Source organism: Piliocolobus tephrosceles, chromosome 11, assembly GCF_002776525.5.
Source record: "Piliocolobus tephrosceles isolate RC106 chromosome 11, ASM277652v3, whole genome shotgun sequence".
In the NCBI taxonomy this organism is placed as follows: Eukaryota; Metazoa; Chordata; class Mammalia; order Primates; family Cercopithecidae; genus Piliocolobus; species Piliocolobus tephrosceles.
The window spans coordinates 92,631,554-92,657,352 of record NC_045444.1 but is presented as its reverse complement, the minus strand read 5'-3'; the positions used below and the strand labels follow the sequence as shown (position 1 = coordinate 92,657,352).

Here is a 25,799-nt window from a genome sequence, read left to right as displayed (position 1 = left end):
GGTGCGGTGGCGGGTGCCAGCTGGTCCTGGCTACTTGGGAGGGTGAGGCAGGAGAATTGCTTGAACCTGGGAGGCAGAGGTTGCAGTGAGCTGAGATTGAGCCACTGCACTCCATCCTGGGGACAGAGCGAGAGGCTCCATCTCAAAAATAAATAAATAAATAAATAAATAAATAAATAAATAAATAAATAAATAAGCCATAATACAAAATAGGCTAAGAATAAAGAAAAGAGCTCTTAAAATATGTTTTCTATTTTAAGGTCGTGTATTTTACCACTGAACCAGGATCCTTTCCCTTCCCTCTTTCTTTGCCTCTTTCCCTCCCAGCACTCTTGCGCATGTGCTCGCACTCATGCTCTCTCTCTCTCTCTCTCTCTCTCCCCTCTCTCTCTCTTTCTTTAAATGAGTGTCTCACTCTGTTGCCCAGGCTGGAGTGCAGTAGTGCAATCTTGGCTCACTACAACCTCCACTTCTGAGGCTCAAGCAATTTTCCTGCCTCAGCCTCCGAGTAGCTGGGATTATAGGCATGTGCCACCACGCCCAGCTAATTTTTTGTATTTTTAGTGGAGATGGGGTTTTACCATGTTGGCCAGGCTGGCCTCGAACTCCTGGCCTCAAGTAATCTACCCACCTGGGCCTCCCAAAGTGCTGGGATTACAGGGTTGAGGCATTGCACCCGGTCTCTCTCTCTCTCAAGGAAAAAAGAGGAGAAAAGGAAAGGGGGTTTAGGCTATACGCACAAATGCTCTCTCTCCCTGCTTTCTAGTTATGCAAACTGAAATATGAAGAACTAGTTGGGAAGTGGAAATTCTGTTTCTTCTAAAATTCTACAGCTGTTCTGGGCACTGCTGATGTTTATAACCTTCTCTCACAGATGTTACATTTTATGAACTGTGACTCATTAGGGTGGTTCTAGCATCTTTAGATGGACAGAAATCCCCAAGGGCAGGATGATTACATAAGTCTGCTTCACTCAAAACCTGAAATATTGGAATAGAATATTTCCTGGGGCGGTGGGGGGGGAAAGCAGTAAGACTTTGCCATACTGTAACGAATCAGAAACACTAATGATTTCAGTTGGTTCTTTTCTGTGGGAGGAATGAGGGAGGTACAATAGTCTTGTTTGGGAAGGTTTTGTTTTCATTTGCAGAATGTTTTTAATTTGTGTAGGCTTTTTGGTTTGGACCTTGATCTATATTTTTGTTCCAATGTGCAAAAAACCATTTACTGGAAGACGTTGTTTGAATGTCCACTCTGTGCAAGGGACTGGATTTGGTGCTTGTTTGAGGAATAGAGAGTAATACAAGAGCTAGAATATATGGTGCTGCCATTTTTGAGCTTCTCAGTTAGGAAACACCAGGGGCAGAATCATAAAAGTTTAGAATTAGATGTCACCTGTATTTTCCACATGAGACACCTGGGGTCCCAACTGTGCCACTGACCCACCCAAAGTTACATAGCTAGTAATATTCAGAGCTACATTTTAGAACCATCTTTCCTAAGTTCCAACGCTTTTTCAGCACACAGGACTGCCTAATATCCACGGACTTAAACAGGATCAAGCATTATGGCAGGTCAGAACTAGGATTAGGCAATTGAGGCAAAATTTAACAGGATACCAAAAGCCTCAGTAATTAAAATTAACGGAAAATAATCCATGATTAACAAAATACCAAATTTTTAAACAAAGACAAGGTCCTACCCTGCTCTCCCATAACCCAGCTTCACCTGTCTCACTCTAATCTCAGCCCTCAATCATACAATCTGAACTTTTGGGTGGATCAAGGGGGAAAACCAACATGGAAAATATTCCACTGGCTGGAATCTCTGGATGTGTAGAGCGAGCTGTCCACGTGTTCGAAGATGGATCACAAACCTTTGTGCACAATAGTGTATTGAGAGAAAATGGCTCTCATTTGTTTTAATAAAAAAGTGATGGCAGTTTTGAGGGTAAAACTACAAAAAGAAACTGAGACTGGGTTGAGCATGGTGGCTCACACCTGTAATCCCAGCACTTTGGGAGGCCGAGGTGGAAAGATTGCTTGAGCCCAGAGACCAGCCTGGGCAACATAGCAAGACCCCATTTCTACAAAAAAATTTTTTAATTACAATGAAATTTTTAAAATGAAACTGAAGAGTAAAGGGGAGACTCAAGATGTGACAGTGGGTCATAACCTCTACAGGGCACTGCTCCCATAATGAACCCCATTCCGTTCAAGAGCACTGCTAGGCAGAGCACAGAATGGAATCCCCAGAATCCTACAAAGAGATTTAGTTGGAGGGCTTTGATTAGAGCAAGATACTGGGTGAAAATTTTTCTTTCCGTGTTTGATTTTCTTCTCTCTCATCCATGTCCTGTGCCTGAAGTGTTAACGAGCACCTGGATTTGCACCATCTGAAAGTACCCTTGCCCTTAGAAAACCTGGAAGGAAAAAACCTAAAAGCGATCACACTGGGTCCCAGAGGAAAGGACAGGCCCTTGGACAAATGCAATCCTACAGGTTTACATAGGAGTCCTACAGGTCACCAAGAGAGGCTGAAAGGGCATTGGGGACTTAACCAGCTCCGGAGCAGTAAAGAATATGCATTTGGGCTGGGCGCTGTAGCTCACGCCTGTAATCCCAGCACTTTGGGAGGCCGAGGCCGGCGGATCATGAGGTCAAGAGATTGAGACTGGGGGGCGGGGGGAGGGATTGCATTGGGGAGGTATACCTGATATAAATGATGAATTGATGGGTGCTGACGAGTTGATGGGTGCAGCACACCAACATGGCACAAGTATACATATGTAACAAACCTGCACGTTATGCACATGTACCCTAGAATTTAAAGTATAATTTAAAAAAAAGAGATTGAGACCAGCCTGGCCAATATGGTGAAACCCCGTCTCTACTAAAAATACAAAAATTAGCTGGGTGTGGTGGTGCATGCCTGTAGTCCCAGCTACTTGGGAGGCTGAGGCAGGAGAAATTGCTTGAACCTAGGAGGCGGAGGTTGCAGTGGGCCGAGATCACGCCACTGCACTCCAGCCAGGGAGACAGAGCAAGACTCGGTCTAAAAACAAACAAAAAAAGAATATGCATTTGCCTGAGTGTCCGCTCTTCATTTATTCCTCAGAATCCAGCTTCCAGAGGCTGGTTGAGAGTTGGTTTATGTCTGGCAATTTGGTTCTTGTAAAGTTATCCTGCAGTGACTTTAACAACAGAGTCAGAACCAGCCCAAGGAACAGAGCAGACTCTGGGCAAATGTGGACTTCTGACATAGTACTAAAATAAAGCTATGATAAAAGCTCAGAATTAAAAACTGTTCTTACAAACTGGCTGTTCCACTGGGTCTGGAGGTGGAAATGAGAAGAGGGGAGTGATGAGGAAGAAAGAACCAAAGTCGCTTTCTTTTCCATGCATCATTCTGGGATTCCTCCTATCAAGTCATCCTCCTCTGCAGGGAAGAATGGTTTATTTTGTGTTTCGTTTTGTTTTTTCATTCAGCCACAGGTGCAGTTCTAGAAAAGGAATGTAGGTTTATTCTCTAAAATGCAGCATTGCTCTTTCCTGGTTTAAACACTATTTGTTTGTTTGTTTGTTTATTTTGAGACAGAGTCTCACTCTGTCACCTAGACTGGAATGCAGTGGTGTGATCTTGGCTTACTGCAACCTGCATCTCCAGGGTTCCAACGATTCTCCTGCCTCAACCTCCAAGTAGCTGGCATTACAGGCATGTGCCACCACCCTTGGCTAATTTTTGTATTTTCAGTAAAGATAGGGTTTCACTGTGTTTTCCAGGCTGGTCTCAAACTCATGAGCTCAAGTGATCCACCCACCTCAGCCTCCCGAAGTGCTGGGATTACAGGCATGAGCCACCACTTTTTTTTTTTTTTTTTTTTGGAGACAGAGCCTCAGTCTATCGCCCAGGCTGGAGTACAGTGGTGCGATCTCAGCTCACTGCAAGCTCCGCCTCCCAGTTCATGCCATTTTCCTGCCTCAGCCTCCCAAGTAGCTGGGACTACAGGCGCCCGCCACCACACCTGGCTAATTTTTTTGTGTTTTTAGTAGAGACAGGGTTTCACCCTCTTAACCAGGATGGTCTCGATCTCCTGACCTCATGATCCACCTGCCTTGGCCTCCCAAAGTGCAGGGATTACAGGCATGAGCCACTGCGCCCAGCCTGGTTTAAGCACTTTTGAAGAAGGATTCTTGTGCCCCAAATGCCTGGTAGTTAAGAACATAGGCATTTACCAATTTAGACAAGAATGCTAAACACGCCACTGAATAGTTTTTGGGGTTTTGTTTGTTTCTTTGTTTTTGAGATGGAGTATCATTCCTGTTGCCCAGGCTGGAGTGCAATGGCGTGATCTCGGCTCACTGCAACCTCCACCTCCCCGGTTCAAGCAATTCTTCTGCCTCAGCCTCCTTAGAAGCTGGGATTATGGGCATGCGTCACTACTCCCAGCTAATTTTATATTTTTAGTAGAGACGGAGTTTCTCTTTTTTTTTTTTTTTTTTTGAGACGGAGTCTTGCTCTGTCGCCTGGGCTGGAGTGCTGTGGCCGGATCTCAGCTCACTGCAAGCTCCGCCTCCCGGGTTTACGCCATTCTCCTGCCTCAGCCTCCGGAGTAGCTGGGACTACAGGCGCCCGCCACCTCGCCCGGCTAGTTTTTTGTATTTTTAGTAGAGATGGGGTTTCACCGTGTTAGCCAGGATGGTCTCGATCTCCTGACCTCGTGATCCGCCGGTCTCGGCCTCCCAAAGTGCTGGGATTACAGGCTTGAGCCACCGTGCCCGGCCGAGACGGAGTTTCTCTATGTTGGTCAGGCTGGTTTTGAACTCCCGACCTCAGGTGATCCTCCCGCCTCAGCCTCCCAAATCCCCTCCCAAATCCCCTCCTGGGATTACAGGCGTGAACCACCGCACCTGGCCTCTGAATAGTTTTTATAAATTTTTTAATTTTCTTGATCTTCAGCTTCCTCATCTGTAAATAGAGAATAAGAGCTCAAAAATGATATCCATTGTCATAGAGTCTTGCCCTTGAAGGATGATGTGAAAAGCTGCTTAGTGCATGAGTCAGTGCCCTCCGGAGTATCCCCAGCCAGCAGTATCCAGGCTGTGATCAAACTCCCTTAGTGCCCACCCAATGCAATGCATTCTGCTTGCTTGCTTGCTTGCTTGCTTGTTTGGTAGACTTTTAACTTTCTCGATATTAAACAGATGTAACTTCTTGCTTCTCTTAAGCCAAAATTTTCTTGACTGTTATGCCAACATTTTCTGCCCTGGCATCTTCAAGTATCTGAAGATAGTCATCAAACTGCTTAAGTCTTCCTTTCTCACTGGTTCCTTAAGCATTCCAACAAAGACTAATTTCAAGTCCCCTCCATAACCCTCCAGAGTTCTTTCTTTTGCACTGCTTTTGTTTTCCAATGGTCTCTCCAATGTCTGTTTTGCAGAACTCAACAAACTGTTCCAAATATAGATTGGCCATGAGAAAATAGAGTGTTGCAGTTACTAGCTTTGTTTTCATTACCATAAAATAATTTAAAATGTCTATGATGGACTGGGCATGGTGGCTCATGACTGTAATCCCAGCACTTTGGGAGGCCAAGGCGGGCGGATCACAAGGTCAGGAGATCGAGACCATCCTGGCTAACATGGTGAAACCCCGTCTCTACTAAAACTACAAAAAAAATTAGCCGGGCGTGGTGGTGGGCACCTGTAGTCCCAACTACTTGGGAGGCTGAGGCAGGAGAATGGTGTGAACCAGGAGGTGGAGCTTGCAGTGAGCCGAGATTGTGCCACTGCACTCCGGCCTGGGCAACAGAGCGAGACTGTGTCTCAAAAAAAAATGTCTATGATGGCCCAGTGTAGTGGCTCATGCCTGTAATCCCAACACTTTAGGAGCCTGAGGCAGGCACATCACTTGATGCCAGGCGTTCAAGATAGCCTGGCCGACATGGCGAAACCCTATCTCTACTAAAAATACAAAAATTAGCCAGGCGTGGCTACTTGGGAGACTGAGGCATGAGAACTGCTTGAACCTGGGAGGTGGAGGTTGCAGTGAGCCATATCACGCCACTGCACTCCAGCCTGGGTAACAGAGCGAAATTCTGTCTCCAGAAAAAAAAAAAAAAAAAAAAGGCTATAACAAATATCTTAAACCATTAAATCATCACAATAATGAATCTGGCACCCCCATTGTTTAGTTGTGATCAACGAGCAAGTCTTTTAACCTGTGCTTTATCTTTTATATCTACATTTTATCCTATACTCCTTTGTATCTCCTCCTAGGAGAAAGAAAGGCAAAAATATTTTCAAGCATAATCTGTACGAATGAAAGGAAGTTCTAGAATTGTCCTCCTCCCCCTCCTTTTGCTGCTGTGCTGAAACAGCATTACTGTTGCTACAAAAACAAGTTTCCCTTCCCTCCCCTTCACTGAGTTCATGTATTACCTCTTTGGATAATGAATAGCATTGTTTTGTGAAGTGGCTGCAATCTCAATATATTCTGCAAGTTCCCTGATTACTGTTCCCTCCCCTTTAGGAGAAAGCCTTTTCTTTCTTTAAGAGAGGAAGTATCTTGATGTAAATTAAAATAAGAATACATTGACCACCAATTCAGTTTCCACCCTAAACCGGATATTCTCCCTGGACTTCTATAAATGTCACTGACAGTGTGTGATTGAGAACCAAAACAGCTTCAGTGCCAAATAATAATGAAATAGAAGGCAGAGATACAGGAATACAAATTTCCAACATGTTTCCTGGGCTTTTCGGAAGTCTGTCTTGGCCTGCAGAGATTTCAGGTCATGATTAAATATTCTAGTCTCAGACATAGTCACTTTTAGCCTTTAAAAAATGTTTAAACCATGGGTAATATCTATTTATGAGGAGTTTTATAATCTGGTAGGTACCCTGCCATGATACTCGCTTCCAAAATCAGTTCTTTGTTATGTTACGATACATAACATTGCCCAGAAGACACAAAAGAGGATGAAAGCTTTAGTTCTGACTGTTTATATGGATGAACATATCTGCAACATAAGCTAAACATTTCAGATCTCTAACAGTTGTCCAGTCACATGCCCTACAAATGTAAAGTTACAGAAGTTCTGTGCCATCAAGGTTTCCAAATTCAGTGCCCATATTCTTCCTGATAAAAAGTGACTTGTATACACAGAGATCTCTTTTTAAGAAAACACAGCTGGGGCCAGGTGTGGTGGCTCACGCCAGTAATCCCAGTACCTTGAAAAGCTGAGCCAGGTGGATCACCTAAGGTGAGGAGTTCAAGCCCAGCCTGGCCAACATGGTGAAACCCCATCTCTATTAAAAATATAAAAGCTAACTGGGCATGGTGGCAGACACCTGTAATCCTAGCTACTCGGGAGGCTGAGGCAAGAGAATCATTTGAACCCAGGAGGTGGAGGTTGCAATGGGTCAAGATTGTGCCATTGCACTCCAGCCTGGGTGACAGAGCAAGACTTGGTCTCAAAAAAGAAGAAAACACAATTGGCCCTCCGTATCTGTAAGTTCAGAGATCAAAAATATTCAGAAGAAAAAAAAATCAATGGCTGTATCTGTACTAAACATGCCCAGGCTTTTCTTTTCTTACTGTCATTCCCTAAACAATACAACAACTATTTCATACCATTTATACTGTATTAGGTGTTATGAGTAATCTAAAGAGGATTTAAAGTATATGGGATGATGTGCATAGGTTTTTTTTTTTCTAGTTTATAAACCGAAACAAGTGGTAACTTCTTCCCAGACTTTATCTCAAGTCTTAGAAAGAATCACAATGTAACAATGTAATGTTTGAAAGTCTTGATCATAGATAGAAATTTCCAAATTAGTACAGTTATCCTTCAGTGTCCACAGGAGACTCATTTCAGGACCTCCCATGCATACCAAAATCCAAGAATGTTCAAGTCCCTGATATAAAATAGTATACTATCTTCTCACCCTTTTCATGAAGTAACTCAAAGAAGTCCCACTCTCTCTCTCCTTCCCTTTTATTCTCCACTGCTTTTAAAAGTCCTAAGCTAAAACTTATAGATAATGATCAATAGCTACAATTATTGAGCATGCTTTGTGTGCCAGGCACTGAGCTAACCACTTTTTAAGGATTTCCTCATGTGATCATTACGGCAACCCTATGAGTTAGGTGCTATTACTATTCCCATTTTACAAGGGAGGAAACAGGTTTCTTGGTAGCAGGTGATTTGTCCATGATCCCACAGCCAGAAACAGGAAGAACTGGGATTTGAGAGCGGGCAGTCTAATTCTACAACCCATAGACCGTGATAGTGCCTGATATTTACATTATACATGTGTGTTAATGATCTTAAAGTCTTGCAAAGGAATTAAGCCTAAAAGTTTCTTCATAACCTAAGGATAATCATTCACCCCCAGCAATCAACAGAGCCATACAGATTGTACAAGTTAGAACACTAATTTCTGGGTGGAGCATTAAAACAACAGGTACATAAGTGGGCGTTGACTTCCCGGACATGTGCTGTGTTCTCTTTTTCAAACTGTCAAAGTGAAGCATGGGGGCTGACGCGCGGAAGAGGCTGCAAATGCCTTTTATGACAAGAATTCGATCCCAGCGTCATGAAAATAGGTATTATTAATTTCCATTTGATTCAATTATTCTTTGAAAAGGAAAAAACTTTCTCTCTCCCAATCTCACTGTCTTTAAAGCTGATAAAACATTTGTATGCCTAAAATTAGCTCGCTTTTCTGTTCAAGGTTTTCAATGCCAACTCAAGAAAAACGTTATTGTGAAGATTATTCACAATTCATCTAAGCTTCCTGAAAGATTCTATTCGTTTCTCAAATCAGTGTCTTTCAAATACATCTCCCTCATCTCAATTCTCTCACTGTGTAAGGCCCTTCCATCTTTGACTTCCATTGTGGTAATAGGCTCCTGAATGATTGTCTTACTTCCATTCAAATTCTTTTCCAAACCATCTTGCAAACTGCTACCAGATGATCTTTACAAAAACAAATATTCTGTCACGTCGCTCCCTGCTACAAACATTTTTACGTGCTTTGGGAGCAATGGAATAAAATCCAAACCCTTAAGCATGACATTCAAAGGCCTTTGTCATCAGAACACTCCCATTGATGTTATCCCTTCTCGAGCCAAATCAAAATACTTTCGTTCTTCCTAATATACCAAAGAATATTGTCATTTGTCTTAACGCCTGGCATTAAGTAATAAATGACATAGGGCCGGGTGCGGTGGCTCAAGCCTGTAATCCCAGCACTTTGGGAGGCCGAGACCGGCGGATCACGAGGTCAGGAGATCGAGACCATCCTGGCTAACAGGGTGAAACCCCGTCTCTACTAAAAAATACACAAAAACTAGCCGGGCGAGGTGGCGGGCACCTGTAGTCCCAGCTACTCCGGAGGCTGAGGCAGGAGAATGGCATAAACCCGGGAGGCGGAGCTTGCAGTGAGCTGAGATCAGGCCACTGCACTCCAGCCTGGGTGACAGAGCGAGACTCCGTCTCAAAAAAAAAATAAAAAATAAAATAAATAAATAAATAAATGACATAGGAGCTACAGCTAGGCAAGCTGCATCTCTATTACAGGATAAGCTATGCCAGGTGTTGGGGTGTGAGGGTTATTCTACCACCTCCCAACTGGCAGCAGCGACAATATCACCACCCAACCTTCAATTTCCATCTAACCTCCCTTTCCTTCCCTTGGGTGAATAAACAGGGTCTCTTTTTAAAGTGTTGTTGTGCCTCAACGCCTTCCAAGCAGAGATCGTTCATCTGAATGGCAAGAAAATACTCTACTGATGCCAAACATCTTGAGTACATTCTGGGGTGTAGTATAGTTTATGTTTGACAGTGGAAAATACTCAGCAGTGTCCCAAATACCACCTCCCCAGGGCAAAACACACATATACGTGTTTCAAAAAATTTTTCTTCCCTAAGAAGACAGCCCTTGAAAAATAGCTTGCTGACCATATGTTTGATAGGTCATGGATCTGCGGTTTTCACTGGAGAATTTCTCTCTTGTGTCCATCAATTCTTTCTATTCATTCTTTTTTTTTTTTGAGGCGGAGTCTCGCTCTGTCGCCCGGACTGGAGTGCAGTGGCTGGATCTCAGCTCACTGCAAGCTCTGCCTCCCGGGTTTATGCCATTCTCCTGCCTCAGCCTCCGGAGTAGCCGGGACTACAGGCGCCCGCCACCTCGCCCGGCTAGTTTTTGTGTTTTTAGTAGAGAGGGGGTTTCACCGTGTTAGCCAGGATGGTCTCGATCTCCTGACCTCGTGATCCGCCCGTCTCGGCCTCCCAAAGTGCTGGGATTACAGGCTCGAGCCACCGCGCCCGGCCTTTTTTTTTTTTTTTTTTAAATGAAGTCTCACTCTATTGCCCAGGCTGGAGTGCAGTGGCACCATCTTGGCTCACTGCAACCTCCACCTCCTGAGTTCAAGCAGTTCTCCTCCCTCAGTCTCCTGAGTAGCTGGGACAGGCACGCACCACCACACCTGGCTAATTTTTGTATCTTTAGTAGAGACAGGGTTTCACCATGTTGGCCAGGCTGGTCTTGAACTCCTGACTCAAGTGATCCACCTGCCTCAGCCGCTCAAAGTGCTGGGATTATGGGCGTGAGCCACTGCTCCCTGCCTTTTCTATTCCTTCCTGTTATCTAGTCAGAAGCAAAATACATGTTCCCCCAGTGGCCGCTGTGGTGTTAATAGGAAACATATTCAGAGCTTGAGTTCTTTTTACCAGAGTGTGTGGAGAACCCTACACAGGCAACCTACATAGACAAAGTTCACAATATCAAGTCCTTCTCTCTGTTCAAACCAGCTTAGAGCCTAAACTGCCTTAAGATTCTGTGAGGTGTATGTTTTTTGCAGTGGTCCATGAAAACCCATCTAACTCAACAATACAGAACAAAATTAAACCTCTCTTCATTCACCAAATGTTCTGCCAGAAGGAATCTTTGTGTTTTGTCAAGGTAGATGAACAAAATGTTTCCCTCTACAGCCAAGCCTTGTTTAAAGCCACACTTAAAAGTTTAATGTTACACACTCCTACCAGGTGTCCTTCCCCAAAATCATCTGGATTTTATAGACTGTTTATTATTACACTTTCTGCCAGATCTCTTGCAGTAAAATTTATTTATTTAGAAAAGAGTTTCAGCTTTGCCATCTATTAAATCTGAATAGATCAGACTCCAGATTATTTAATTCAATAGGTAGTTCTATACTCCACAAGCACACGATTTGCCATTTGAATATCTAGGTAGAAGTAACCCAGGAATGTGATAACGTGGGTCCTCGAAGCAGCTGAATCCCTGCAGTAAATATGTCCCTTCACTTTCTATGGAACTTAAACCAGAGACGTCATGGAGGTTCTCTGAACTTTGCTTCACACCAAGCATTTTTCACACACTTCTAATAGACTTGGGTGGCCCTACATATATCCCTGTTCACAGTACGGCTTGGCGGTTAAGTGGCTACACAAACTTTTCATGATCATAGAGACCCTTATTAGTCTTCATTTCAGTCAGAATTATTTACGTGCCTTTCAGCAGCACCTATGGTTTAAGACAAATACAGTAGCTATTTCCTCTTTTCTGTCAAGTTGAAAAGCCTCATCCTGGCATTGTTATTGTGCTCCTCCAAACTGAGAAAACTACATGGACATCTCAATGGAAAGTCACTGCCCACCAAGACCACTTGATCTTGCCTGTTTAATGATCCTCTTTATTTTAAACCTGGATTTAAAGACCTAATGCTGCCGGGTGTGGTGGCTCGCACCTGTAATCCCAGCACTTTGGGAGGTCAAAGGGGGTGGAGCACTTGAGGTCAGGAGTTCAAGGCCAGCCTGTCCAACATGGCAAAACCCTGTATCTACTAAAAATACAAAAATTAGCCAGGTGTGGTGGCGCATGCCTGTAATCCCAGCTACTTGGGAGGCTGAGGCACAAAAATCACTTGATTTTTCACACTTGATTCTCAAGTGAGAATTGCTTGAATCTGGGAGGTGGAGGTTGCAGTGAGCCGAGACTGCACCACTCCACTGCAGCCTGAATGACAGAAAGAGACTCTGTCTCAAAAAAAAAAAAAAAAAAAAGAGAGACCTAATATCCGCCTACTATGTGTCTTCATTTCTGATTACTGCCCACCACAGCTTCTTTCTATCTCCCAGACATCCCTCCTATTTACCTCTGATCCTTCATTCACATCCTCCCATCAGCCCTCAAAAACTATTTGTATATATGCATATGTATATGTGTGTGTGCATGTATATATGTATATCTTCACACAGCTAAATTGAGGAAAAATTTCCCCCATTTTCTTTTTGTGTCTCTTTTTGTCCTTTCTCTCTTATCCCACCAAAAATAACCAGGGAACTACAACACGACATGATTGATTATACAGTGTAATACCACTTTTTAATAATTTAAAGAAACATCTCTATAGGCCCTTAAATTTAAGTTGGCAGAAATGCTCAAGGTAGTAAGCTTTCTTTGTAAACACATTTTTCCTTTGAAAGCACTGATATTACTTTGAGATTGCATTATTACACAGTTCATTTTCACCCTCTAATCTCCACAGATTGGGTCTGTCAATTCCTACCTGTAAGCTGTGCTCTGCCCCAAAATTGCACTCAACCATGTTTCTAGTTCAAAGTACAACTTAGCAGACACCTCACCCACTTCTACTTCATTCTTTTTTTTATTTTATTTTTTGAGATAGAGTCTCATTCTTTTGCCAGACTGGAGTGCAGTGGTGTGATCTCAGCTCACTGCAACCTCCGCCTTACTGCACCTGGCTAATTTTTGTGTTTTTAGTAGAGACGGGGTTTTGCCATGTTGGCCAACCTGGTCTCGAACTCCTGACTTCAAGTGATCTGCCCATCTTGGCCTCCCAAAGTGCTGAGATTACAGGCATGAGCCACCAGGCTTGGCCTTCATTCTCTTTTCTGGAAAAAAATGTATTCTTATTTTCATAGAGGCAGGGTCTTCAATATGTTGCCCAGGCTGGTCTTGAACTCCTGGGCTCAAGCAGAGCCCTCGCCTCAGCCTCCAAAAGTGCTGGGATTACAGGTGTGGGCCCCTGTGCCCGGCCTACTTCATTCTCTTATCAGGGTAACTGAGTTACTGCCTAGTGAGCCATGATTCTGCCACTGCTCTCCAGTCTGGGTGACAGAGCAAAACCCCTGTCTTAAAAAAAAAAAAAAAAAAAAGGCAGCAGAAAAAAAGGCAGCAGAGTCTTACCAGCAGCACCTCTTTAACCTACCATAGTCAACTGCAAAACCTCCTTCACGTTAAGTCTTCATGGCTAAAAAGGGGATTTCCTAAATACCTCCCTACCCATTGCTGGGGTAAGAGTTCCTCCTCCTAAGGCCAGCTTCTTTCCCTTTCTGTCCCCTCTAAGGGAAGCTCCCCTCTGCCTCCTCCAGTGAGCTTCTGAAGCCATAACCATTGTGAGAAATAGCTCCTACCTCGAAGACTTCTTATAACATCTTGTCACAGGAGGTGAGCACTGCCAGGACTCCACCACAGTGCTCAAAGGTAGGGCCTAGAGAAGTTATATTAGTTAGGATACAGGTTCAGCTGCTTTAACAAAAGCCCATTCCAGCCGGGTGCGGTGGCTAAGGCCTGTAATCCCAGCACTTTGGGAGGCTGAGATGGGCGGATCACGAGGTCAGGAGATTGAGACCATCCTAGCTAACACAGTGAAACCCTGTCTCTACTAAAAATATAAAAAATTAGGTGGGCGTGGTAGTGGGCACCTGTAGTCCCAGCTACTTGGGGGCTGAGGCAGGAGAATGGAGTGAACCCGGGAGGCGGAGCTTGCAGTGAGCGGAGATCCGGCCGCTGCACTCCAGCCTGGGTGACAGTGTGAGACCCCGTTAAAAAAAAAAAGCGCATTCCACAGACCCACTCAGTTTTGTAAGAAAAAAATAAATAGCCCAAAAGGATTCCAGGAGAATATTTTCACTTAGTAATCCAAAGGAAGTGGTCCAGAAAAGTAGGGCAGCTGTGTTCCATGAGGTTACCCGGGGCCCAAACTTCTATTAATGAAAACCCATGTTTTCTTCATTTATATGGTGCAAGGGGGCTCATCACTGCATCTATATTCTACTCCACGAGAAGAGGAGGAAAGGGGATGTAGAAGTCCTTGGACTCTGGTACAGAAGGCTCCAATGTCTGGGGTTATATTTGACTTCAAGAAAACTGTTGGTTCTCTCTTCAAAATATACCTAGAATCTAATCATTTCCCATCACCTTCACTGCTACCACCTATTCCAAGCCACTGTCATCTCTGGCCAGGATTATTGCAATAATTTTCCATCTGGTCTGCCTATTTCTTACTTGTTTGCCCCACCATTGTACCTAACAGTCTATCCTCAACAGAGCGGAAAGAGGGATCTTTCTATAATGAAAATCAGATTGCTTTTTCCCTTTGCAAAAATCCTTCAAAGGCTGACAAGCGTCTATATGATGTAACCTCCTACATTCTTGTTGAATTTTTTCCTTCTCATCTTCCTCTTGCTTGGTTTTCTCATTCTATCCTAGACAGACTGGCATCCTTATTGCTTCTAGAATATGTTAGACACACTTCTGCCATAGCAAGAGTGCCTGGAACACTCTTGCTGGAAGTATCCAAGACTAATTCCCTCACCTCCATCAAGCCTTTGCTGTTATTTTCTCAATGAGTCCTTCTCAGACCACCATATTGAAAATTAAAACCAGGCTGGGTGCAGTGGCTCAAGCCTGTAATCCTAGCATTTGGGATGCTGAGATAGGCAGATCACTTGAAGTCAGCAGTTTGAGACCAGCCTGGCCAACATGGTGAAACCCCATCTGTACTAAAAATATGAAAATTAGCTGGCTGTGGTGGCTCATGCCTGTAATCCCAGCTACTTGGAGGCCGAGGCAGGAGAATCACTGGAACCCAGGATGCGAAGGCTGCAGTGAGTCGAGATCATGCCACTGCACTCCAGCCTAGGCAACAGAGCAAGACTCTGTCTTAAAGAAAAGAAAGAAAGAAAGTTAAAACCACCTTCTATTCCCTTTATCCTGTTCAATTTTTTCATCTTTCTATAGCACTTACCGTATTTTAATATACTATGTAATTTTAATTACTTTTTTTTACTATCTATCCCTACCTGGTAAATATAAAATCTAAGAGGGAAGAAATAGTTGTCTTATTTAGTGAAGTATCTCAGTCAGGTAGAGTAGTGCCTGAACAATGTGAGCACACCAAATATTGACTGAATGAATGAGTGATCGGGATTCAAAAATGGTGGTTGCCACTCCTGAGTTAGTCTTATGGGTTGTATAGTAACCCTCCTCCCCCACCAAAAAAAGATATGTTGAAGTCCTAATCCCCATTATCTCAGACTATGACCTTATTTTTTATTTTATTTTATTTTTTTGAGACGGAGTCTCGCTCTGTCGCCTGGGCTGGAGTGCAGTGGCCGGATCTCAGCTCACTGCAAGCTCTGCCTCCCGGGTTCACGCCATTCTCCTGCCTCAGCCTCCCCAGTAGCTGGGACTACAGGCGCCCGCCACCTCGCCTGGCTAGTTTTTGTATTTTTAGTAGAGACGGGATTTCACCGTGTTAGCCAGGATGGTCTCGATCTCCTGACCTCGTGATCCGCCTGTCTCGGCCTCCCAAAGTGCTGGGATTACAGGCTTGAGCCACCGCGCCCGGCCGACTGTGACCTTATTTGAAATGGGGTCTAGGTTGGGCACAGTGGCTCATGCCTGTAATCCCAGCACTTTGGGAGGCTGAGGCAGCCAGATCACGAGGTCAGGAGTTCGAGACCAGACTGGCCAATAGAGTGAAACCCCGTCTCTACTAAAAATATAAAAATTAGCCAGATGTGGTGGCACACGCCTGTAGTCCCAGCTACTCAGGAGGCTGAGGCAGGAGAATCGCTTGAACCCAGGAGACAGAGGTTGCAGTGAGCCGAGATCATGCCACTGCACTCCAGCTTAGGCAACAAGAGCGAAACCCTGTCTAAAAAAATAAAAAATAAAAAAAATGTAAAAATTTAAAAAAAGAGAGAGAGAGAAATGGGGTCTTTACAGAGGCAATAGAATAGAAAATAGAATGAGGTAAGGGTGGGCCCTAATCCAAAATGACTGCTGGCTTTATATAAAGGGGAAATTTAGACACAGAGTCACACAGGGAAAATGCTATGTGGAGATGTAGGCAGAGATCAGTGTAACACGTGTACAGGCCAAGGAAAGCCAGTGTTTGCCAGCAAACCACAAGAAGCTAGGCAAGAGGCATGGAAAAGATTTTCCAGGATAGCCCTCAGAAGGAAATAACCTTGATTTCAGACTTAGCCTCCAGACTGTGAGACAATACATTTCTGTTGTCTTAGGCCAAGCAGTTTCTGGTGCTTTGTTACTGCAGCCCTAGGAAATGAATACATTTAGTCTCTAGATATTTGGAAAGGTTTAAATGAGGTCTGGAAACTTACTTAGATTGGGAAGTAACTGAAAACTGTAAAGCAATAGCCAAACATAGTATAATAGGTAAACAAGAGTATGTCTTCAAAAGTTAACTGTGTCTACTCAAGGACTCAGTAGGACAGTTGCTAAGTTCTGCCGTCTCTCTTTTCTCCACTCTATCCCTACGCCTCACCATCACCATCACGCAAAAACATCTGCTGTACGTCTTAGGGGACTTCCTAAGTGCCTGTTTCCCATAAAAGATTCAGGTGAGCATCAACCAGCTGTTCTTGAAGCTTTTTCTCCAAGCCTGAACTACACCTTAAATCTAATGTATTCATCTGCTTCCTGGAAGATTAGAACCTCTCTGGTGCAGGGCTTTCTGTTTGAAGGTGTTCTGTTCAGATAGATCACTCATCCTCAAGGCATACGCACACACATGTAAACATAGCACTATCCCACCCTCCAACCCCCTTCCCCAACAGAATGCAGAAGAAGATGGTTGCCTTCAACAGGCCCTGAGATGATCACACTGTCCTAGCAGGGTCAGTAATGACATTGGAAGGGGAGGCTCCTGACTTTTGGTGAGGATAGTGGTTAGAAGCTATTAGGGGTCTTCCATGGGCTTTTCTTTGTTTGGGGAATGAGATTCTGTTTAGGGTTTTATAAGGTGATTCAGACCACCCCATAGGCCATATGGCTTCTGAATTGCTAATAGCCTAAAGGAACAGATCATAGGCACCTGGAAGGTAAGGATGTCCTAGTACACAGAAAAGACAAAGTTTTAGACTAAGCTGGCAAGGATCTGACACTGGGGAGAGTCAGTCACCAGAAGGAGTGAGTGAGAGGGCAGAGCGAGATCCCAGGTCTGAAAGAACAGGGCACCACCACAGGAGCCAATTCTTGCTCACTGGAGTGGGACCCGCGAAGGAAGGGATTTGGTGTTGAGGAATAAGCCAAGATCCTGGTGATAGAACTGTGGGTTGGCCGGGCACGGTGGCTCACTCCTGTAATCCCAGCACTTTGGGAGGCCGAGGCGGGTGGATCATGAGGTCAGGAGTTCAAGACCAGCCTGGCCAACATGGTGAAACTCTGTCTCTACTAAAAATACAAAAAAAAAAAAAAAAAAAAATTAGCCGGGCGTGGTGGCAGTTGTAATCCCAACTACTCAGGAGGCTGAGGCAGGAGAATCGCTTGAACTCGGGGGGCAATGGTTGCAGTGAGCCCAGATCACACCACTGTACTCCAGCCTGGGCGACAGAGTGAGACTCCATCTCAAAAAAAAAAAAAAAACTGGAACTGTGGGTCAAGGTTAGAGACAGTCTGGCAGTGACACTGACGTAGGGGTGAACTCACAAAATCTCACTTAAAGTTTTAAAATTATCTTTGGTTTGGAATGGGAGCCAATCATTTATTAAGCATCTGTTAATCATCTGTGATATATTAAGCTCTACAAGGCACTGGGGGTACAGCAATGACAGTCCTTATTCTCAAAGAGTTCACAGTCTATTAGGGGAGAAATTAAAAATAAATTAATGACAACATAATGTGTTAAGTGTGATAAGACAAGTATGATAGAAGAGGGGAATGCTGTGGTGGTTAAGAGCTCAGGCCATGGGTCCAACAGATCTGACTTTAGATCCTGACTCTGCAATTGCAGGTTGTGTGATCTTGAGTAAGTCACTAAGCTGCTATAAGCTTCAGTGTTGTTTCTTATAAATGAGACCAATAATAGTACAGTTGACCCTTGAACAACATGGGTTTCAACTGTGCAGATTCACTTAGGCATAGATTTTTTTCCCTCTGCCCCTACCATCCCGAGACAGCAAGACCCACCCATCTTCTTCCTCATCTGCAACCTATTGTTGTGAAGATGATGAAGATGAAGCCCTTTATGATGGTCTACTTGCACTTAATGACTAGTAAATACATGTTTTCTTCCTTATGATTTCCCTTTTTTTTTTTTTAAATTGAGATGGAGTTTTGCTCTTGTTGCCCAGGCTGGAGTGCAATGGTACGATCTCAGCTCACTACAACCTCCACCTCCCAGGTTCAAGCAATTCTCCTGTCTCAGCCTCCCGAGCAGCTGGGATTACAGGCATGTACCACCATACCTAGCTAATTTTGTATGTTTAGTAGAGACAGGGTTTCATCATGTTGGTTAGGCTGGTCTCAAGCTTCTGACCTCAGGTGATCCACTCACCTCGGCCTCCCAAAGTGCTGGGATTATAGGCAAGAGCCACTGCTCTCAGCCCCTTATGATTTCCTAATAACATTTTCTTTTGTCTAACTTACTCTATTGCAAGAATACAGTATATAATACATAAAACATACAAAATATGTGTTTATTGATGCTTTATGTCATTAGTAAGGCTTTTGATCAACAGAAGGCTATTAATAGTTAAGTTTTGGGGGAGTCAAAAGTTATATGCAAGTCAAGTTTGGTGGTGTGTTCCTGTAGTCTCAGCTACTGAGGAGGCTGAGTTAGGAAGAACCCTTGAGCTCAGGAGTTTGAGTCCAGCCTGGGCAACATAGTGATACTCGTTTCTTTTCTTTTTTTTTTTTTTTTTGAGATGGAGTCTTGCTCATCACCCAGGCTGGAGTGCAGTGGCGCGATCTCGGCTCACTGCAAGCTCCGCCTCCCGGGTTCACGCCATTCTCCTGTCTCAGCCTCCCGAGTAGCGGGGACTACAGGCGCCTGCCAACGCGCCCGGCTAATTTTTTGTATTTTTAGCAGAGACGGGGTTTCACCGTCTTAGCCAGGATGGTCTCGATCTCCTGACCTTGTGATCCGCCCGCCTCGGCCTCCCAAAGTGCTGGGATTACAGGCGTGAGCCACCACGCCCGGCTGTGATACTCGTTTCTAAAAAAAAGAAATAGGACCAGGCGTGGTGGCTCACACCTGTAATTCCAGCACTTTGGGAGGCTGAGATGGGCAGATTACTTGAGGTCAGGAGATCAAGACCAGCTTGGCCAACTTGGTGAAACACTGTCTCTACTAAAAATACAAAAATTAGTCAGGCATGGTGGCACAAGCCTTTAGTCTCAGCTACTTGGGAGGCTGAGGGAGGAGAATCTCTTGAACCCAGGAGGCAGAAGTTGCAGTGAGCCAAGATCGCACCACTGCACTCCAGTCTGGGCAACAGAGCGAAAGAGTTGGTTTCAGTAATAATAATAATAATAATAATAGTAGTAAGGCCAGGCATGGCGGCTCACGCCTATAATCCCAACACTTTGGGAGGCCAAGGCGGGCAGATCACCTGAGGTCAGGAGTTCAAGACCAGCCTGGCCAAGAAGGTGAAACCCCATCTGTACTATAAATATAAAAATTAGTAAGGCATGGTGGCGGACATCTGTAATCCCAGCTACTAGGGAAGCTGAGGCAGGAGAATCACTTGAACCCAGGAGGTGGAGGTTACAGTGAGCCGAGATTGCGCCACTATACTCCAGCTTGGGCAACAGGGCAAGACACTGTCTCCAAATAATAAGAGTTCAAGACCAGCCCGGGCAACATAACAAGACCCCATCTCTACAAAAATAAAAATGTCAGCCAGACATGGTGGTGTACTTCTGTAGTCCCAGCTACTTGGGAGATTGAGGTGGGAGAATCACTTGAGCCTCAGAGTTTGAAGCTTCATTGAGCTATGATTGTGTCCCTGCACTCTGACCTGGGTGACAGCGGGAGACTATGTCTCAACAACGATGAAAAGCTTTATGTAGATTTTTTTACTGTGTGTGGGGTCAGTGCCTCTAGGCACCCCCCATGTTTTTCAAGGGTCACCTGTAGTTACCTACAATGTAAGATCTTTTTCTTTTTAAGAGACAATTTCTCACTTTGTCGCCCAGGCTTGTCTCAAACTCCTAGGCTCAAGCAATCCTCCTGCCTTAGCCTCCCAAAGCACTGGGATTACAAGTGTATGTAAGATTCTTATGAGGATCAAATTAGATCATGTATGTCTGGCATCTAGTGAATTCGCAATAACATTGACTATTATTTTATTGTAAATTGTTTTAATAATAATAATAATAATAATAATAATTATTATTATTATTATTATTTTGAGACGGAGTCTCGCTGTGTCGCCCGGGCTGGAGTGCAGTGGCCGGATCTCAGCTCACTGCAAGCTCCGCCTCCCGGGTTTACGCCATTCTCCTGCCTCAGCCTCCCAAGTAGCTGGGACTGCAGGCACCAGCCACCTCGCCCGGCTAGCTTTTTTTGTATTTTTTAGTAGAGACGGGGTTTCACCGTGTTAGCCAGGATGGTCTCGAACTCCTGACCTCATGATCCGCCCGTCTCGGCCTCCCAAAGTGCTGGGATTACAGGCTTGAGCCACCGCTCCCGGCCAATAATTATTATTATACGCAGGAATGTAAGTCAGAAAATTTTCTAAGAAAGGTGGTATTTGAATTGAATATTGAAGAACAAAAAGTTGCTGGGTTAGGGTTGGGAGGAAGGGAATAAATTGCTTTTGATTTTTAATTACGTCCTGCTAGATTTCTCAGAAGGTTTTAGGTAGGATGATGAATTTGAGATGACTGTGAGCAACACAGGATGTTTTGACCTCTTTATACTATAATCTAAAATTTTACATATTTGCCTCATGTATGATTGTAGCTCCACGAAATGAATATAACTATTAATCTTTTTTCTGCTTGATCTTCAATACTACAGATATAAATAGCACAAAATAAAATGGAAGAAGACAGAGTTGCACACAGTACATTTTTGTGCTGGTTGAAAAACTGACATTCAAGTCTTCTTAACCCAGAAAACTGGCCTTGATGAGAAAAAAGGCAGAGGGGCCAGGCGGGGTGGCTTATTACTATAATCCCAGCACTTTGGGAGGCCGAGGTGAGTGGATCACGAGGTCAAGAGATTGAGACCATCCTGGACAACATGGTGAAACCCTGTCTCTACTAAAAATACCTGGAGGCGGAGGCAGGAGAATTGCTTGAACCCAGGAGGTGGAGGTTGCAATGAGCCGAGATGGCATCACTGCACTCCAGCCTGGCAACAAGCAAAACTCCGTCTCAAAAAAAAAAAAAAAAAAGTCTGGGTGCAGTGGCTCATGCCTATAATCCCAGTACTTTGAGACGCAGAGGCGGGCGAATTACCTGAAGTTGGGAGTTCGACACCGGCCTGACCAACATGGAGAAACCATGTCTCTACTAAAAATACAAAAATTAGCCGGGCATGGTGGCACATGCCTGTAATTCCAGCTACTCAGGAGGCTGAGGCAGGAGAATTGCTTGAACCTGGGAGGCGAGGTTGAGGTGAGCCAAGATCATGCCATTGCACTCCAGCTTGGTCAACAAGAGCAAAACTCCGTCTCAAAAAAAAAAAAAGGGCAGGGCGGTGGGCACAAAATAAAACTTACTTTGGTCGAAATTCTAAGAGACAAAATTTGGTATGGGCAAAAATTAAAGTAAAACTGATTAATAAATACCATCTTTGGCCAGACACTCTGGCTTACACCTGTAATCCCAGCACTTTGGGAGGCTGAGATGGGTGGATCTCAGGAGTTTGAGACCAGCCTGGTCAACATGGTGAAACCCTGTCTCTACTAAAAATACAAAAATTAGCCAGGGATGGTAGCAGGCATCTGTAATCCCAACTACTCAGGAGGCTGAAGCAGGAGAATTGATTGAGCCCAGGAAGCAGAGGCTACAGTGAGCCGAGATCACGCCATGCACTCCAGCCTTGGTGACAGGAGGTTGTCTCAAAAAAAAAAAAAAAAAAAAAAAAAAAGGGGGCTGTCAAAAAAAAAAAAAAATCTAATCTTTGTCATAAATTATTATAGAAAAGAATTAATAAGATAAAAATTTAAATAAAGCTTAATTGCATTCTGTAGGAAATTAATATAGAAATTAAGTGGTCATAATCAAATTTACTCCAAAAGCCACCTTTTGGATGAGAAGCCATCTATATTGATATAATTCTGATTACTATGTTTGCTTTCATAAACATGGACTCAAAACATCCTTGGATGCAAAATCTCAGGTCAAAATCTCCAGTGACCTGCAGGTGGATTTATCTAGGAAGGAGTTGGAACTCTTTATCTAGAGTTTAAGTAGTCAGGGCAACAACAAATCCAGATTTTTCAGGAAAATTTTTTGTTTTGAGGTGGGGTCCTGCTCTGTTGTCCAGGCTGGAGTGCACTGGCTTGATCATAGCTCACTGCAGCCTCAAACTCCTGGGCTCATGCTATCATCTTGCCTCAGCCTCCTGAGTTGGGACTACAGTATGAGCCACCAGACGTGGCTATTTAAAAAAAATTTTTTCTGTAGACACAGGTTTTTGCTATATTTTCCAGGCTGGTCTCGAGTGATCTCCCTGCCTCAGCCTCCCAAAGTGCTGGGATTACAGGTGTGAGCCACTGTGCCTGGCTGAAATACAGATTGTGAAGTTATCACTCTGTAAGTATTAATCTGTTTTCTTTTGCATTTGTCATAAAATCATAATGCATATAGGAATCTAATAAATGCTTGTTGAATGTTAGATTCTCTCTAGTCAGCCCTACAAGCATTACAAACAGAAGAATTATAACTGTAGTCTGTCATTTTAATTTACCAATTACTAAATAATTTACAGAAATGGACTCTCATGCTGGGAGAATGATAATCAGAGTGAAACTGAGGCTCACCAAGACTTGAACATATGGAGTATAACCACAAGTCCTATCAAAAAATATACTGTGTTTGCTGGGCATAGTTGCTCATGTCTGTAATCCCAGCATTTTGGGAGGCTGAGGTAGGAGGATCACTTGAGCCCAGGAGTTCAAGACCAGCCTGGGCAACATAGTGAGACCTTGTCTCTAAAAAAATTTAAAAATTGGCTGGGCATGGTCGTGAGCACCTGTGGTCCTAGTTACTGGGGAAGCTGAGGTAGGAGGCACTTGAGCCTAGGAGGTCAAGGCTGCAGTGAGCCAAAATCATGCCATTGCACTCCAGCTTGGGCAACAGAGTGAGACCCTGTCTCAAAAAAAAGAAAAGAAAAAAAATACTATGTCTAGTCCATAACCTGAAATATTTTTATCTTCATGTTCCTTATCATTCACTGAACTTTTATTTTCCTTTAAAAAATTTTTTTTCTTTCTTTTTAAATTTGCTTCTACAGATTTCTTCATTCTCCATTTAGCAAGGTCATGGAAGATTTGGAGGAAACATTATTTGAAGAATTTGAAAACTATTCCTATGCCCTAGACTATTACTCTCTGGAGTCTGATTTGGAGGAAAAAGTCCAGCTGGGAGTTGTTCACTGGGTCTCCCTGGTGTTATATTGTTTATCTTTTGTTCTGGGAATTCCAGGAAATGCCATTGTTATTTGGTTCACGGGGTTCAAGTGGAAGAAGACAGTCACCACTCTGTGGTTCCTCAATCTAGCCATTGCAGATTTCATTTTTCTTCTCTTCCTGCCCCTGTACATCTCGTATGTGGTCATGAATTTCCACTGGCCCTTTGGCATATGGCTGTGCAAAGCCAATTCCTTCACTGCCCAGTTGAACATGTTTGCCAGTGTTTTTTTTCTGACAGTAATCAGCCTGGACCACTACATCCACTTGATCCATCCTGTCTTATCTCATCGGCATCGAACCCTCAAGAACTCTCTGATTGTCATTATATTCATCTGGCTTTTGGCATCTCTAATTGGCGGTCCCGCCCTATACTTCCGGGACACTGTGGAGTTCAATAATCATACTCTTTGCTATAACAATTTTCAGAAGCATGATCCTGACCTCACTTTGATCAGGCACCATGTTCTGACCTGGGTGAAATTTATTCTTGGCTATCTCTTCCCTTTGCTAACAATGAGTATTTGCTACTTGTGTCTCATCTTCAAGGTGAAGAAGCGAAGCATCCTGATCTCCAGTAGGCATTTCTGGACAATTCTGGTTGTGGTTGTGGCCTTCGTGGTTTGCTGGACTCCTTATCACCTGTTTAGCATTTGGGAGCTCACCATTCACCACAATAGCTATTCCCACCATGTGATGCAGGCTGGAATCCCTCTCTCCACTGGTTTGGCATTCCTCAATAGTTGCTTGAACCCCATCCTTTATGTCCTAATTAGTAAGAAGTTCCAAGCTCGCTTCCGATCCTCAGTTGCTGAGATACTCAAGTACACACTGTGGGAAGTCGGCTGTTCTGGCACAGTGAGTGAACAGCTCAGGAACTCAGAAACCAAGAATCTGTGTCTCCTGGAAACAGCCCAATAAGTTATTACTTTTCCACAAATCAGTATATGGCTTTTTATGTGGGTCCTCTGACTGATGCTTTCAGATTAAAATTGTTTCCAAGATAGAGAGCTGACTCTACTTTTATTGTTATTGTTTCTGGTGACTATATAGGCATCACATTTTTGTGTGGATATGAAACTTAGGAAGGATCCTTTTGACTCCTTGTGATGTGGCAATAAAAATTTTTTTAAAAACTGAAAATACTTAGGAAGGATCCACATAATTTTTTCTGCAACTTAAATGAAATGCATCATTCTTGCTAATTATACCATGGTGAATTAATCACTTTTGAAGCAATATCAGTTATTTTTTAAATAATAACTTTTCTAAAGCCTTAAGTCTTAATATTGAATATATGATTGGCCGGGCACAGTGGCTCACACCTGTAATCTCAGCACTTTGGGAGGCCAAGGCGGGCAGATCACCTGAGGTTGGGAGTTTGAGACCAGCCTGACCAACATGGAGAAACCCCGTCTCTACTAAAAATACAAAATTAGCCGGTCATGGTGGCACATGCCTGTAATCCCAACTACTCAGGAGGCTGAGGCAGGAGAATCACTTGAACCTGGGAGACAGAGGTTGTGGTCAGCCGATATCATACCACTGCACTCTAGCCTGGGCAACAAGAGCAAAACTCTGTCTCAAAAATAAATAAATATATGATTAACCAATTTTTAAAACATTACAATGTTTTCTTAAATTCATTTTAATTTTGTACAAATAACCTACTAGACACATTTTTAAAATGCAACATGTGTACTTAATTTCTTTATGTAATCTATGTATATACATTTATGAATTAAAGTAATTGTTGGTGATCTTAAAACATCTGTTTTAGTTAATGATTTGGAATTTTTTTCTTCTTTCTCCCTCTCTCTCTCTCTTTGTTTTTTATAGTAGGAACAGCCTTTATTGGTTGCGATGGGAAGTGGAAGAGGAGGGGATATGACAGCTCATGTTCCTGAGACGGTGTCCACAGATACTGTCGCTACACTCCAAAAACCCAGTTAACTAACGATGATTAATAAACTCCTCCCAACCCTAGTTCTTAAAACAATTTATACTTGTGATATGATTCTCACAATTCTGAGGGTCAGGAATTCAAAGAAGTCAGAAGGGAGGTTCATCTCTC

General features: G+C 43.6%; 1 protein-coding gene across 6 annotated transcripts in view; it reads left to right on the top strand.

The window, feature by feature from the left end:
- Positions 1–25,493, top strand: part of GPR1 (G protein-coupled receptor 1) — a 48,563-nt gene extending 23,070 nt beyond the window's left edge. For all 6 annotated transcript variants that reach the window (XM_023217043.1, XM_023216997.1, XM_023217006.1 and 3 more), the window contains one exon: positions 23,551–25,493. In XM_023217043.1, coding sequence (XP_023072811.1) covers positions 23,579–24,646 — 1,068 coding nt within the window. In that variant the 5' untranslated portion in view covers positions 23,551–23,578 and the 3' untranslated portion in view covers positions 24,647–25,493. The remainder of the gene's footprint in view (positions 1–23,550) is intronic.
- The last annotated feature ends 306 nt before the right edge of the window (positions 25,494–25,799 follow it).